At 42.2% G+C, this 11,587-nt stretch overlaps 2 protein-coding genes across 2 annotated transcripts; both read right to left on the bottom strand.

Annotated features, from left to right (window-relative positions):
• Nucleotides 1-6,003: 6,003 nt before the first annotated feature.
• MELLADRAFT_88612 (uncharacterized protein) lies at nucleotides 6,004-7,267 on the bottom strand (the record flags this gene model as incomplete). The annotated part of the gene is made up of 5 exons (XM_007411954.1): nucleotides 6,004-6,253; nucleotides 6,321-6,430; nucleotides 6,486-6,638; nucleotides 6,708-7,127; nucleotides 7,193-7,267. 5 exons carry the CDS (start codon nucleotides 7,265-7,267, stop codon nucleotides 6,004-6,006), a joined length of 1,008 nt encoding a protein of 335 aa, XP_007412016.1.
• A 1,459-nt stretch (nucleotides 7,268-8,726) lies between these two features.
• Nucleotides 8,727-11,036, bottom strand: MELLADRAFT_108217 (uncharacterized protein; the record flags this gene model as incomplete). The annotated part of the gene is made up of 3 exons (XM_007411953.1): nucleotides 8,727-9,164; nucleotides 9,240-9,341; nucleotides 9,600-11,036. 3 exons carry the CDS (start codon nucleotides 11,034-11,036, stop codon nucleotides 8,727-8,729), a joined length of 1,977 nt encoding a protein of 658 aa, XP_007412015.1.
• Nucleotides 11,037-11,587: the final 551 nt, after the last annotated feature.

Below are 11,587 nucleotides of genomic sequence, written 5' to 3'. Positions count from 1 at the left end.
CACCTGAAATGCTTGGGTACGTCTTGGTATCTTAATGATCGGATCGTACAATTTTCCACTCTGGGTAATGGACAATTTTCACTGCACAAGCGGAAGAACTCCGTTAGAGTTGTACGCTCGGCACGGCCTGTAGCCATTGCCCTCCGAAGACCCGCTTCATCGAGATAGTACACCGTTTGCACGCCCTCGAGGTGTAAATTTAGTCGCTGAACTGCAGGATACCTGCCCGAGATTTCGTACTGTAGTAACCTCCACACAGCTAAATACTCGAGTCAGAATCAGGTATTTATTTGTTTGAAGGTAAATACTCACCTTCAGGTGCGCTTAAGAAACGTGCGTTTAAAAATGCCAAAAGCTCGTCCCTGGGACCTTGTTCCTCAACACTTGCCATGGTCCGGTCATGGCCTTTCAAAATATATTTGAACAAATATTTTACCGCGCGAATACTCGCTGCCACTTCCACATTCATATGACATTCATACTTCAAGAGTAGAAAGCGGTTATAAGGAACGACACTTCCATTATCAAATCTAGTTCCGCCATTAATTGAAAATCAGCCATTTGCAGGACGTTTATAAGTGGGATAGCGATTATCCGGTATACTGGTCGTTTCACAAAATGGTTTAGGATAACCAATTTTGCACCTCGTCCCATCCCAGCATTTGTAACAATGGCATGGGCCATGCAGCATATGATGGGAAACTAAGCGGAACAAGTCAGGTTCTCTTTTGGGATCAGGAAGTTGAGCTGAGATCAGACAGTCAACCTGTTCCGGTGTTGAAGGTCTTGAGTCAGGATCGAGAAATAAGATCAGGTGGGCGTGAGGTAGGCCTCGTTTTTGGAATTCAATGGAGTATACATAAGCGGTAAATTTCCCTAGCCTGCCCCATTTGGTTACATCAGATAACATTGCGTGAAACCTTTGATGGAATGCGCGAGCAACGAGGTCCGGTCTGTCGTCAGCGGTTTGGTCGTCTTCCAGTGCCTCGACGATTTCATTCCAATGCGGATTAGCCGTCATAGTTATGAATAAACTTGGGTGGCCAAATTCGGCAACTAAACACATTGCATCCTGATATAAAGCTTGCATATTACGATGGCCGCCTACGAAACTCGAAGGTAAGATAACCCGGCGACCAACCACTTCTTCCTGAACTTCATTTCCCAGTGCCTCCACTATACCACTGTACAGCTCAGCCCGGAGTTCTTTCTGATGGAAGCGGATGAAATTTAGTCGCGCATGTTCTACACATACGTACATGTCGACTACAAACTCTTGAAAGAGGCGACCTGATGCAAGGATGACTGAGTAGACCGGGCGCTTGAAGAGAAGAAAAGCAAACCATTTGAGACATGTGACTGTGCCATCGGGATCTAGCATGGAATAAAAACAAGTTAGCATTACTCGAAAACAAAACAAAAAGAGTCTTCTTGTACCGTCTTCCGTTGGATTTGTATAGGCGTCATGCCACATTTGAGACCCGTAAGGGAATAGAAGAGGATACCGTAGAGCAAAATACGCGGTGTGGAGTTCGGAAATCGGTTCTATGAGTCCTGATTGTCGCCTTAAGATGATGTCCCTTCCGTGTCTTCCGATTTCTCCATTGCCCTCAATGATAGCGGCAACTTCATTCGAGGTTGGACGATTGTATCTCCGGTGATCAGTCCCGGGCACCGTGATGGTATTGATCCGGAGCGTGCGAATTGGACCATTTGCATTGCAGATTTCGGCTGCTGATCTGAAACATTCCGCGTATGGATTCACATCATACATGAAATTTTGAAGCTGAAGCATGATTTCGGCGTCTAAGCGTTGAACTCGTAAATTTGAGCAAACCCGGGATGATTCGCGGGCATTGGCATCAAAGATCCTATTCTGTGATACATTTGCCCCTGAATTCTGAATATTGAATGTCCGCGTTGTCCGAGAACGCTGGCGTCAATGTTCGCGCCCAGGGAAGTAAATGATAGACCGTTGTTGTATTTCTGGATGTCTTCTCGAAAATTTCTAGATCCTGAAAAGAATGTAATGTTAAATCATGATAGTACTTTTGCCAAACGTGCTAACTTACTCTGGTCATTGTTCCTTAACAGAGCTTTATAGAATTCTGGAACCTGTTCTCCAACGTCTTGCGGGAAGTATCTCAAAGGAAGATCAACTTGACCGTGATTGCAACAGTTTCGGAAGGTGGTATTGAGAAGTTTAGCGTCTTTAAGTCTTCGTTCCGCTCTCCATCGGTATGCATCACAACCTGTACACTGATCGTCTTGAGGTCCTAAATTGAATGGAATTTCGCCACGGAACCAGGATAGGAGGTTGGCTTCGGATCCTAGTGCTTCGGTACGCACTGCGAGCCCATGATTTTGTCGCCGAATTGCTGCTCTTCGAGGCATGATAATTGTGATTTTTTAGAAAATGAAGAGGTAAGCAATGCAAAATAGAGAATGAATCGTCAACAATAAGGTATAATGGACGACTTATTGATTTCACCAACGTATTGGGTACTTACGTAGTCTTGCAGATTAATCTTAATGCATCAAGCAATCGCCATTATCACAGTTAATCCACATTCATGTTATTAGATACAAACGTATTTCAATAATCACATGCCTCACGCAAAAGCTCACGTTGCTCGTCAGCATTGCGAGAACCGTTACATGATAGGTGAATTGTTGATATACAGGCTGATTTGTTGAAAAAAGTTCTGGGTACCGCGAAGCTCGAAGCACTCAAGTTTGGCATAGGTTGTGTGTATTCTTCGCCAACCCAATTGGGGACTCCACACCTTGATTTCACTGAGGTTTCAGAAACAGTTATCGTATTTGAATTCGCAAAGTTATCTCAGTCAGTTGTATCATTTTATCAAGTATCAACGTGTTTCAATAATCATATGTCTGATGCGGAAGCTTACGTTGTCCATGGGCGTTGCGAGAACCGTTAGTTGGTTAGTGAATTGACGATACACAGGGTGAATTGTTGAAAAGATTCTCGGTCTCGCTAAAGTTGACTTGCTTAATGTTGACATAGGACATCCGCATCCATATCTGGGTTGATTGCGAACCCGACATCCTGAATTTCACCGAGGTTTTTTAGACAATTATAGTATCTGAGTTTACAAACCAAATCGAAGGATCATTTCCCCCTGATTGATTACAAGCATACAATTTCGATGTTATATGTCAGTCTTGTGGTACCTTTCTCGTTGCTGGTAGTGTAACTCACGGTTATACCCTGGTTTTTGAGCCATCCATACTCGCATCCAAACAAAGGATTCAAATTATTCGTGTTAAGTGTTTGCAAGTGAATTTCGAAAGCGAATTAGCCGGTGCTAATCTTGGTTCCAATTGATTCGTGCCCAATCCAAACTTTCCACCTCATGAATTCATGAGTTTGCAAAAGATTTTCCTCCCTTGATTTCGAGCGAATTCGAATTTCGGTTTCATGATGATTATATGAGTTCAAAGTGAGTCTAAATTCAGGTGATAGTAAATCCGTTTATTCGTGTTTCGCGTGTGATTGATGATACTATTCCGTTTCACACAGCAAATGTACGTCGCATTGCATGAGTTAACTATTTGGTTCACGGGTATCCGGAAAATATATGGATATGAATGTAGACCTGTTTGAACGTACACATAGTTATTATCGATGTCAAACCAGAATTTGGTCGTGTTTCCGGGGGATTACTCAGTTTCCGGGTATCTTGGAGTATAAACGCAGAGATGGATGATTGTACATTGCCATTGCCCTTGCTGAATCTAATTCCGTGTGTACAATGTTTTGTTGATTAATGCTCAATGTCGCGACAATCTTCCGGAGAACAAATTTATGTTGAAAGTCGATTGAGTTATTCGTGAACGGTCATGATTTACCATGAACTATGTTTCACCGCTCCCTAAAGTGAAATCAGTCTCCGGGACCGTACCCAAACGTAGTGTCTAATAAGCCAAGTATATAATTAGTTATCACACGTTCATTCGCTCGTAGAACTCTTGATTCCCAATAATAAATTAAAAAAAATTCTGATTCCAACATTCTTCATCATCATGCCGATTCATTCAAGAATGTGTAAAAATGTGAACAACATCGTAAACCCAGCCCAGCCATTTCATATTTCTGAAACCATTGCTCGTTTGTCTTATACTATTCAACGTGAGATTGTTAGCATTATCGATACGTATTGTAAAGTTTGTGGAGAGGATCGAGTTCATTATATCATCAACTTCACCAATTCACCGTCATTCCTGGGGCTTGTGATAAAACATATGGACCACCAAATGTTTCAACATTTGAAACATCAATTGGCCCTTTCGGTCCCTCAGATCGTCGTGCATTCACTTGAACCAATTCACACCACGTAAGCTATCAAAGTCCCGTTATTTTGAATATTGGAATCTAAAGGACTTATTCTTGTCATTAGTTATGTTTCCTCGAGAAATGGACCCCAATCTTTGTGTAAGTCGTTCTCAAGAGTTAATGTTAATTTCAAAATTAATAGGGACAATTCTCTTCTTGTAGCTGTTACCACTGCAAATCAACACAAACCATCATCAAGTTCCCAGGCGCGGTTTGAAGATAATAAAGAGTTTTTCATTTGTCATGTGTCAATTGAATACCAAAAACGGGGCTCACCTCATGTTTACTTACATATCGTTGCGAGGTCCACCGATAGTGTCAATCCGAATTCGGGTTGATTGTTATGTAGGCATTAAATCAAACTCCGTTAGTGTCGAGGGGATCCTAAAAAACGTTTTTTTATATTATGATTAACTTGTGTGCTCCGATCTTGTGCTCAGGTTGCGAAATTTTGTAAATGAACTTATTACCGACATTGTATGTGTGTTCCCAGAAATCTTGCCGTCGTACAGAGTATCTCATCAAATTGGGTTAGTAGCATGACTCAAATACATAACAAGATTCTGCAAACTTACGCAAGGAATGACTTTGTTTGTTCTTATCAAATCGTGGTCAAGTGCCAGAGACCCGGGTAACAGTGTACATCATTGTGTACATTGCGGTAGAGTTCAACAAATGAAGTCTTTGATCCAATGTTGTATACGTGGGCGTTTGAGATGAGCACTTGGGTTTGGATCTCGGCGTGAAGTATACCTTATTCCCATAATCACCAATGCTTATGGTAGATTTTTGACACAGGCATTGTCATGATTAAGGCAGTTGTATTTGATTTGGGCCATTGTTGCTACTTCACAAATAATTGTGCGCATATGTTACTCCTTGATTATTGATATCCTGAAGTTTCAACTGTGTTGGTGGAGATAGGTCATATTTGGATTTCTTAAATGTTACTCCATTTTTTGACCTTTGGTAACAGAAAGGTTATGTGTTACCAAAAATCAAGAGATATTACATTTCGTATGGACTTCTAGATTTTTGTTGAATGTTGGATCAATAGTTTTTTGGTTTACGAACAGCTTCAGATTTCCAAGATTGGTGCTATATTACTGACATTAAATTCAGAATTGTGCCTCATGAACTTGTATGTAAGTCTTCAGTTTGACTGAGACTTCAAGCTTATCTGATGGCACACGAAGTAGGAGTAATGGAATCAATTACGAGGATTAGATAGCACAGTTCGTATCAAAATATTTGCGTAGGGGTCTGTGGTTAACAGCTGATTGGCAAATTCATTGACCGTGCGGATTGAGAGTTCACTTGCATTTACGAGTTCAAACAATGTTGGAGGGCAAGGGATCATGTTATTTAAATATAAGTATTACCAAGAGAGCAACTCAATGAACAGGCTACCGAAGTAGATTAAATGCAGCGGGATCTAAATAAGGAAACATTGTCCGAACTCGAACCACTCAACAAAATTAAATTTGGCATGTTTTTAAGGTGGATTATATTCAAGAAAAAAATAACAATCTTATTACAATGATTGGTTTAGATGAAACTTCAACGGAATGGTGAATGTTAACTTGTGATGGGTTTGCAAAAGCCTATAAGAAATTCAATTACGAATTTCGTTTGAAAACCTGATTTCAAGTAGTCAAGTCAAGAGTTGTGCTGCTCGAAGTTGGACGCGCAGGACGGGCTCGAGGTCTCTTCTTAGGTGTTGTAGTAGCAGGTCTCTTTTTGGTCACCGGCTCCTCGGCCAAGGGATTACTTAATTCGCTACCGGGAGAATCTGGGGCCACAGGATGATCGGCGGGACCAGATCGAGTGCTCACTTTGGAGGTTTGTTCAACAATTGGTGATTTGAAGGGTGCGTTGACTGATTTCGGGGTGAACCTAAAAGTAGAAACAAACAGGAAATTTGGCTTAAGTTTGTCATCAACAGGCAAAAGAAATTGCTTACTTTTTCGGTTTTGAGCGCCCAGATCCGTCGTTAACTTCTTCGGTTTTGATCACTTTGTCTGCGAATTCCCGTTCATCACGATGCCCACAAGTAGTTGAGACGCGATTGGCCTGTGTTGAAGCATTATAAGCGACTTGGAGCGTGCCATAATGATTATAAGCTTACAATTACTATGTAACAGCGAGTCTCCTCGTTAAAGTCCTTGAGGTAACCATGAAAGATGGCCTCACGACCCAATTTGAGAATTCGCGGGATGCCGGAAAGGTATTTGAGAGGGCAAATACGGTATTCCACGTAAAAGGTTGGAGCAGGTTTGATCTGCCAGTTATAATACGATGTCAATATAAAATGTAACATAAAATGGATTTTATGAAGAAATATACTTACGTTTGGGTGGTAATCGGTGTGTTTCACAGTTGCCACAATTGTTTTAGGATCATCTAAGTCGTCTTTATCTTTGAGGTTTCGGCAACAGTCCTCAACAATATTTTGGAGTTTTGTAACAATTCCAAGGCCAGTTACACCGACAGTGTTAATGACCTCACCTTTGAATTCTTCGGCCGGGCCAATCATTGCCTGGTCAGAACCTTCAAAGTAAAGATGATCCATGTGAGTGTTCAATGTGTTTGTCGGAAAAAATAAGCCTCGTAAAAAGTAAAATTTATTTTCGTCAAGTGCCATTGAGGGTGAGCTATAGCCTATAGCTCGAATCTCGTATTGAGTCTCTTCGTCGCGGTCAGCGCCACCGCAATTGATGGATACCACATAACTGCAATAGCCAGATTTTTTACCTAGATCGGATGGAAGCTGTTGGAAGAGATCAAGGTTCAATACTTGGGACAGGTAACAAATGCGGAAGTAGGGTTGCGTACTTTCTTCTCAATCTCGAAGTTCCCCGAGAAATAAACACCATGGCCCGTTGGTTTGTTAAAGTCAGGGTTGGGCATTGTGTGAATCTAAGGTCCAAAATTTAAATGGTATAACAAAGAAGGCAAATCTTGGTCAGTCAAGATATTAATCAAGCAAACGGGAAGCGGGTTGTCGTTTTGGATTGGGATGAGTCCGGAGTGTCTATATATACAATACAATATTGATTTACCAATACGTGATTCGAGACGGTATTAGTCAATGGGGATTGGTAATTAGTTAACTCACAAAACTGAGCGAATATAAAGCAAGAGTCTGTGTCTTTATATACGAATCAAACCACAAATAAATAGATACAAAGATAAATAACAATGAATAAAGACAGAGGACAACAATTGTGTGAAAAAAAACTACTTCATGACGTACTGCTTGTATGAATTACACAAGATTATGATTGTCACCGCTGACATTTTGTTTATCGAGACGTGTTTTGTCTGATCGCCGAAAGGAACGTCTTCTCGTTGTCCAAGCGAGTTCGAAAATGTCAGAGGAAATGGTCAATGAATCGACACGGGGATTTCGTGTGGGTCGATTCACTGCTAAACAAATGATCAGGTATGATAATGTTATTGTATTAGAGTACAACATGTCATCTTGAGTGAAAACAAGGTAAATTGGGGACCTGTGAGTATAGATTCTGAGGCCTTACCAGTTGCAGGGCATTAATTAATTGTGATTGTTGATTCAAGAAGATAACAAATGCAGTCAGTGAAAGCATCAAGCAAGGAGTTGCAAGTAGAAAATCGGACAATGACATGCGATCCACCGATTAATGATAATATGGTGATTATTCGCATTGTCATACATTCGGAGGGTGAGTGCTGGGTAATTCCGTTTGTCAAACTTTTGATAGAAGTCGCTTCTTCGCACAGAGATGTGTACACAGGGTCCAAATTTCACACTCCCGACGCGTTAGCGAGGGAGTGATGCATGTTTGGTGTCGAGATTCATCCAAAACTTATACTCAGTGCTAAGCAATTTGTTGAGTGGCCTTTCTCAACTTGAGCAGGTTTAGAGATTCAAACCACCTCCCCGAGCTCTGTTCAGAGCTCGACTCAAGCTCTGTTCAGAGCTCGACTCAAGCTCTGTTCAGAGCTCGACTCAAGCTCTGTTCAGAGCTCGGCTCAACCCCTCAGCTCCCTACTAACCTACTCGAGTCCAACCCGGTTAATTACCTTTGTTCTCATTACCGTTTCTTTTCCTTTCAACTCACATAAAGATGAATACGTCCTCCTAGTCTGGGACGATAACTAACCAGACTTGAGAGAATTTTTGGAATCAGAAACAAAGAGAAAATGAGAATTGTTAAGAGACAAATTTAGATCGATTGTATCGATTGGAGTCAAAAATTCTAAGAAAACGACAACTAGAAGTTGAGAAAACCACGACTACAAATGAAAAAATAATGATTGTGTATAGAGTGATTAGATTTGAAAAAAAAGACAAATGAATCCCCTCCCTACTTGGTTTTTCCAAATATCATGACATCTGCCGTCTCAACTTGGCAATCATGTCCTTAAGATCAAACTCATCTGGTGATAACGCAAGTTCCGACTGTCGAGCCATTGTGAGGTACTTCGTTACATAATCGTCCCTCACCAAAGATCTCGGTAACTTCTTTGGAGGGAACGATCTACTTTTGTCCTCTTCACTCATCTCGACATGATCTCCTCGGCGTAAAGCTTTGGTCGCAATACTTTCACCCCGAGGATCCATTCTCAAGTGAATGCATAGCTCACCAAGCAAATTGAGTAAAGTGTCAAAATCCTCCTTCCTCCAAGGCAGCTTCCGTCGAAATTGGTGGTTGTCTTTATCGAGTTCATCCTCAGAGTGAACCCTGGAATCCAAAATGATGAGATGTAGTTGGCGTTCGTCTGGAAAATACTTCTTGAAGGTTTCAGCTCGAAGTGTAGATACCTAGGATAACGTAAAGAAACAAGAATCAGATACACAATAATATGATGGCGGAGATACGGAGACCATCAGACTTACACGCTTCCTTGAGTTAGCCCGGCTAATCTTATCCCTTGCCTCTTTATCATCATCAACATCGTTCATGGAGTTGTAACCCGGATCGTTCTCCTTATTTGATGTCTCGCGAAATTGGCGTGAGAACTTTGAACGCTGCGTGCTGTACCATCGCTCAAAAATCTTGAATTTGTTCAAGGATGTGGCGTGATCAGCGTTGATAGAGTACCTCGATGCATCACCCCTATAGTAGCACTTTTCCCACTCTTGTAGGATTATAGTGGACATCGCTTCGTTCCATTTAGATTGGAGAGGGTTAAGCCAATCGAATGTGCATCTAGAGAATCCAGCCAGGGCAAGCGCTGCCTCACAAGTTGATGCTACGGTGGTTGAGAATTTGGTAGAGTTTCGAGAGGAAACACGCGAAGTAAAGATTGCCGGTTTGAGTTTTTGAACAGCTTTTTTGGTCGCTTCTTCTTCAATCAATTTCAGCTCCGCGCGTTTAGGGGCCGGGTTGTACTTTAAAAACCTTTCTCGTTCTTTCTTGATACGTTCTGCAATGCTTGTCTTCCGATCCTTCTTGCGTTTCTCCCATTTGCTAATTTCCGTTTCAGATGGTGGGCTGGGAAGTGTTGATGTTCTCCTTTGACCCCGAACTTTACGTGTGACACCTAGAAGAAGTTTACAGTAATCCTGAATACAAATTGATAGCTGCTCATTTTTGGAAGGCCCTTGATCTTCAGTGAGCTTCTCAAACCGAACACCATCGCGTCGTGATTTGGTAATCTTAGAACGAGAATGGGCTGCTTGACGCTGATAGTGTTGTCTTTGATGCACATCGAGGTCGCTTTCGGAGCCGCTGTTAGATTCATCAGATTCTTCACTAGATGACACATCAGATCGTTCTGGTGAAGGTGAAGGGCTTCGTCGTGATGTTGAGGCTTCTCCAGAGGCTCGTGTAGACCGATCGCGACGTGCAGAGGTTGTTGTACGTTGTGATGAGTGAGATGATGAGCTTCGTGAGTGTGATGATTCTCTGAATAGTTGTGATGGTCGATCATCAGTCAAGCTATGAGCTGGAGAGTGTGAGCGCTGTGATGTGGATTGAGGTACCTCTAGAGAGCGTCCTGAAGCTGATGATGACTGCTGACGGGTTGAGGTGCTTGACTGGCGTTGAATTGAGGTGCGTGAAGGGTCACCTGAATTGGCAGTTGTGTGACGTGTTGAATCTCCAAGGTCAAGAGTTGCAGATGTTGTTGAGGTATGTGACGGGTTGCTCATGTTGATTTCTGAAGGGTTGCTTATGTTCTCAGTTGGTCTTGGTAAGTTGAAAGGTGGGTGACTGGTTGCAACTTCGGAGGCAAGATGAGGCGGCATGTTCTGAGTGTATGGATTGAAATTAGATGATGGCGGAAATAAAATGAAGGGTGTCCCGGAGCCTTGTGGGTGTGAAATGGGAGTGGTCTGAATAACAGGCATATTCGGATAAGTTGCTCCGAGGCCCATCGAGATAGGATAAACTGGAAGCTGCTGTGGATGCCAGCCAAATGCTTGTGGACCAGAATATGCCGGGGTATTAGTCAGAGTAGGGTTGAATTGGTGAAATCCCATGCGGGGATTAGAGTCGCCGCCTTGAGGAGTGTAGCTTTGATTGTATGGATTCTGAGAAGTTGATTGCGCAGGGATCGTGGACTCATGAGAAGTTGATTGCGCAGGGATCGTGGACTCATGAGAAGTTGATTGCGTAGGGATCGTGGACTCATGAGAAGTTGATTGCGCAGGGATCGTGGACTCAGAATCGCGGGTACAATGGTGTTGCATGGGATCGTGCTGGTTAATGTGGGATAGATCTGTATGTACAAAAGATGTGAGCTTCCGAAATTGCAATGAAATCTCTTTTCTTATAGTATATCACATACCTTCATTTTTAGTATAACGACGACACCAGTTAGAGCAATCTATAATCCTCCCTTCAAAACGCAAACAGTTAGGTCGAGGAATTACCATCTTGATAATAAGAAATAGAACCTACGTTTTGAATTTGTTGCAAAAGTAGTACATTCTGAATTAGTTTTGCTAGCACTGAGAATACGTTTCGAGGGGGTTATATTTGTTGGGGGGCCAGGTGAGTCGGTATCCATGGTTGATGAGGTAGAATCAGTGAGTGCGTTTGTATGGTGTTGGCTGGTTGAATCAATCATTTGTTGGTTCAGGCTTGGAGCGTCAAGTGGCACTAACACAGCACATTCAGGAGAAACGCAAATATCAGGACCAAACCTTGCAAGAGATAAAGTGTGAAACTCACTAAGATGGGTGATAGATGTGGCATCCGTGGGCTTTTCCATATTGAGTGGACCTAGGAGGATCAGAAT

This window comes from Melampsora larici-populina, assembly GCF_000204055.1.
Source record: "Melampsora larici-populina 98AG31 unplaced genomic scaffold MELLAscaffold_28, whole genome shotgun sequence".
Classification (NCBI taxonomy): domain Eukaryota; kingdom Fungi; phylum Basidiomycota; class Pucciniomycetes; order Pucciniales; family Melampsoraceae; genus Melampsora; species Melampsora laricis-populina.
This window is presented reverse-complemented; position numbering and strand designations above follow the sequence as displayed.